Raw genomic sequence first — 5,126 nt, 5'->3', positions numbered from 1 at the left:
AAAAACAAAAACAAAAACAAAAAAGCTTTGTTTGGTTGGTTTTTTAGGTTTTGGTTTCTTGTTCTATTTGAATGGCTTTTATCTTTAGGAGCCTAAGTTTAAAGTGGGTCTTCCCTCTGATAAATATTTGTCCAGTGTTTTTTTCCTTATCATTTACCGTTAACATCATCTGGATGTAGGTGTTCCTGAGGCTTAAGCTGTGATGATTGCCCAAGGACAGTAGTCACTGTATTTTAAACATGTCCAGAGAACAAACTCAGCATTAGTAGAGAGAGTTTGAAGCAATGATGAATATGAGGGAATCGTTAATCCTCCTTGTTCTGGATGAACTTAACATGCAGACAATATTCGTCTCAACACATTTCTTCTCTGTAGACAACAGTGACATCATGATGTGCTTTACACTTCCCAGTAGCTAAAGCAGCACTTCTCAGACTGTGTTGAAGGGCCAGTTAGGGTTTTTAATATTTCCAGTCTGTTGTGGACCAATATTTTATACAACAATTTACTTGAATTAGAAAATAAAATGAAACGAGGAAAAAAAGAAATGTAAAATAAAAGTCTAATTTTTTTTTTTTTTTTTTAAGACAGGGTCTTGCTCTGTTGCCCAGGCTGGAGTGTAGTGGTGTGATCTTGCCTCACTGCAACCTCTGCCTACTAGATTCAAGCAATTCTTCTGCCTCAGTCTCCTGAGTAGTTGGGATTACAGGTGCCTGCCACTGCATGTGGCTAATTTTTGTATTTTTAGTAGAGATGGGGTTTCACCATGTTGGCCAGGCTGGTCTCAAACTCCTGACCTCAGGTGATCCGCCCGCCGTGGCCTCCTGAAGTGCTGGGATTACAGGCGTGAGCCACTGTGCCTGGCCTAAACGTCCAAATTTATTACAGTAATATCAAGTTGCTATGAAAGTTTCTAAATGTATATTCTCAACTTGCATATTTATTTGGTTATGAAACAGTAACGAGTTTAGGGGCTGGCATCAGTCTATGGAATAAACTGTGAGAAGCTCTGGTCTAAAGTACTGTTTCTCAGCAATCCAGCTTAACCACCTTAATCAGAGAGAGTGACTATATAAGCTGAGGGTCAAGGGAGGGGGCTAGCTCTTGAAGTTTCATGTTTTGTCTTAGTCTTAGACATTTTGATCCACTCTGTAGCTGTGTTTGTACAAATGTAGAAATAACATTTTAAGGCCGGGTGTGGTGGCTCTCCCCTGTAATCCCAGCACTTTGGGAGGCTGAGGTGGGAGGATCACTTGAGCCCAGGAGTTCAAGACCAGCCTGGGCAACATAGCAGGATCCCATCTCTAATGACAACTTTTTTAAAAAAGGCCAGGTGGAGTGGCTCACGCCTGTAATCCCAGCACTTTGGGAGGCTGAGGTGGGCAGATCACCTGAGATCAGGAGTTCAAGACCAACCTGGCCAACATGGTGAAACCCCATCTCTACTAAAAATACAAAAAATTGACCAGGCATGGTGGCGCGCACCTGTAATCCCAGCTACTCGGGAGGCTGAGGCAGGAGAATCTCTTGAACCCGGGTGGTGAAGGTTGCAGTGAGCCTAGATCCCGCCACTGCACTCCAGCCTGGGCAACAGAGCGAGACTCTGTTTCAAAAAAATAAAATTATGTAAGTTCATTCTTATAACTCTGTTTATAAAAGAAAAAGTCAATTTCCATTAAATTTTTTTCTGTTTTTGAGTGAATCATCAGAAAGCTATGGTGCTCACAGCATAACTGTTATATCTTTTTGGATCTTGTAGATCTTTAGTTTTCTTAGTGAGCATATTGGGTAAGATGCTTGGAATTCAGTACAGTCATAGGTCAAGTTGGGGAATTTTATTTTAGTATCTTTGAATGTTACTACTGGAAGGGACTTTAGAGATTATCTAATAGTACTCCTTGATTTTGTTGACAAGGAAATTGAGGTGAATCTTTCCTCCAAATGTAACCACTATCCTTTCTTATAACAATTCTTTTCTTTATACTTTTATCATCCAGCCATGCATCTCTAAGCACTACAGTTTAGTTTTGCCTGCTTTCAAAACATTTTATAAAAGTGGATTTGAACAATATGTGTTCTTTTGTGTTTGACATCTTTTGCTCATTATTATGTTTGTGAGTCAACGTTATATGCAGATATATTCCAAAAATTTTTAATTACATGAGGTATATGGAATAGGAAAAAATAGTAAAAAGATTTAGGAGTTAAGATGCATGTTTTACTCTGGCTTTGCCTCTGACCAGCAAGGATGGCTTTGAGCAAGTCACTTGAACTCTTAGGATTTCCTTTTTTTCATCCAAAACATGACAGAATGGGTTAAAATGATTGATAGGATTTTTTTCAGCTCTAAAATTGATGAAACTGGATAAATGTTATACTAAGCTATCCTTAATTTATTTCATTTTTATTTTCATTAGGTTGTCTTGGAGATACCCAGTTTTGTTTTAGATTTCGACAGTCTTCTGGGAGGAGGGTGTCCCTGCATTGTCTCCTGGATCAATTTGACAAAGATTTACCAGTTTACTTAAAGGTTGGAAAAGTAGTCATAGAAAAATGTCCATTTGAGAGGAAACTTTAGAACTCATTTATTCAGTTACCTCTGACACCATTCAGAAATATTTTGCTTTTGTTTTGCTACTATATTATATAGCTGAATTTCCTAAGTGAGTCTTATTCATAAGGATTCAGCATCTGAATGAAAGAGACTTTATACAGTTGCTGTGCTTGAAACATAATGTCATTGTGAATTATAAAAATGGATTAGAATGTTGAGGTAATTTTCTTTCATTTGTTAATAAACTCTTGAATTAGATTTGGGAGTGGAGTTGTACTGTACAGTAAATATCTAGAGTTGAGGTAGCCATACTTGATGATAACATAGTTGTCTCTTTTTGATTTTTGAATGAGCCTTGTTTTAGTTATTATTTATTTAAAACATTTTAATAATTCAGATGATCTTAGAGCCTAGATTTTTTTTAACTACATGAGGAACGTTTTCATCTGGATGCCCTATCAGCACATCCAGTGACTTGGACATAATTTTCCTGATACCAGTTTTTACAGTTTACCTCCCTGGTTCCACTAAGGGCAGAGATACTACCTGTGAAATGTCTCTTAGATCTCCTTCTTGCTGTCACTACTAATATATTCTTCCAACCAATGATAATAATAGCTGTTATTTGTTAGGGCTTTTTATGTTCTAGATACTGTATTAATAAGCATATATCATCTAATTAATCCTCCTTACAGTGTTCCAAGAGAGATCCTTTTGTAGATAAGGGAATTGAGGGCTATTGAGGATAAGAAATTTACCCAAGGACGTCCCACCTCTTGTTTTATTCCAGCACAATATATCTTATACAGTGTTACCAGCTAAAGTGTACATATATATTATATAAAGTAAAATCTAAAATGACTGCAAATTGTTTAATGAGTAAAGAGGTTACTACTTACTTGTCTTCACTTTTTGGACCTTCCAAAATAAGACCTTTATCCTATCAAAATTTCACCTTCATCTGCTTTCTATGTGTGCCGTATGTATGCCATATTTTAGTCAAACTGAACTATGTGCTTTTTCCTGAGATAGCATGTAGTTTTTTTGTCTTTTGTGTTTTTACCAAAACTCCTAGCCCTTTCAACCTGGAATGCCTTTGTCTTTGTTTAAGTCATATCCATCCTTCAATTCCCAATTCAAAAACAGCTGCCTCCATGAAATCTTTACTCTTTGCCCTTGGCTTTCCTGTAACACTTCGTGCTTTTTCATGGTACCCACTCTCCTATTACAATAATAGTCATTTTCTACTTTTTTTTTTTAAATGGAGTCTCACTGTGTCACCAGGCTGGAGTGCAGTGGTGCGCTCTTGTCTCACTGCAACCTCTGCCTCCTGGGTTCAGGCGATTCTCCTGCCTCAGCCTCCTGAGTAGCTGGGATTACAGGCACATGCCACCACACTCAACTAATTTTTGTATTTTGTATTTTTCATCATGTTGGCCAGGATGCTGTTGATCTCCTGACTTCATGATCCGTCCACCTCAGCCTCCCAAAGTGTTGGGATTACAGGCATGAGCCACTGCACCTGGCCTCATTTTTCTACTTTTCTTATCCCTCCTAAATCATGATATCCTTCAGGAAGAACTGTGTCTTATGCATCTTTTTATCTTCTCTAACACCTTACCCTGTTCAAAGTAGGTAGTCAATATATATTTGTTTAAGGAATAATAATCAAATAAGGAACTGAGCCAAAGTTTACTCCATTAAGATGTAAATGCTTCTTAAATTTTTTTGAAATGCAATTACCTTTCAGACTGTATGTTGATAAACATTGTTATGCTTCATTATTATTGGGTTAACGTATAACTGACTATGTAAGATTCAGATTGTCATTTAACTCCTTTTATTTTCTCTCTTGAAATTGTATGTTAGGATACCTCATTTTGTTTTAAGATTGATCCGTTAATATGACAATCTCAAAATTGTAGGTAGAATTTTTTAGAAACTAAATACAACATTGGGGAAAACAGAATTTGACTGTTTTTTAACTTCAATCACCTGGTATAGAGACGAATAAAGAATATAAGCTGAGTAAGTTATAGGGGGAAAATCTGACTTTAGTACTTAGATTGTGATTAGTACTTTGCCATCTTTGGGCAAGTTAGGAGGGGTTTTTTTTGTTTTAATTTTAAGTTTTTACACACATCATATGGACCATGTCAAGAGTTAGAAGGTTCTGATCTGACTGTTGCTATCATGATTATTATTTGTTGGTGGAAAAGCATAACTAGCTCTTTGTGTATATCTCATGTCTTGATTTGGGTTTATAAAGGAACCTGATGTTAATATTAAAAGATATAGATATGGATATAGGTATAGATACGTATATATGTACCCCCCACACATACACACTTACTTGTCACTTTCTTCATAGAAGGATCCTGCTTATTTTTATGGATATGTGTATTTCCGGCAAGTTCGAGATAAATCTCTAAAAAGAGGCTACTTTCAGAAGGTAATTGTCGTATACACTATTAAAGAAAAGTATTTTTTTATTTTGTGATTAGAAAATAGAAACTGTTAGTTTTAAGAGTCTTTAAAGTCTTTGGTGTTTTATATATATATATATATATTT

At 36.3% G+C, this 5,126-nt stretch overlaps 1 protein-coding gene across 4 annotated transcripts in view; it reads left to right on the top strand.

Moving 5' to 3' along the window:
- DENND6A (DENN domain containing 6A) overlaps positions 1 to 5,126 on the top strand; it is a 76,571-nt gene that overhangs the window by 30,495 nt on the left and 40,950 nt on the right. For 3 of the 4 annotated variants that reach the window (XM_017894144.1, XM_017894147.1, XM_017894146.1), the window contains 2 exons: positions 2,418 to 2,530; positions 4,926 to 5,006. In XM_017894144.1, coding sequence (XP_017749633.1) covers positions 2,418 to 2,530; positions 4,926 to 5,006 — 194 coding nt within the window. The remainder of the gene's footprint in view (positions 1 to 2,417; positions 2,531 to 4,925; positions 5,007 to 5,126) is intronic. The other variant, XM_017894145.1, reaches the window with a different exon arrangement.

The sequence above is a fragment of the Rhinopithecus bieti genome, unplaced genomic scaffold (assembly GCF_001698545.2).
Source record: "Rhinopithecus bieti isolate Rb0 unplaced genomic scaffold, ASM169854v2 scaffold_21649, whole genome shotgun sequence".
In the NCBI taxonomy this organism is placed as follows: Eukaryota; Metazoa; Chordata; class Mammalia; order Primates; family Cercopithecidae; genus Rhinopithecus; species Rhinopithecus bieti.
This window is presented reverse-complemented; position numbering and strand designations above follow the sequence as displayed.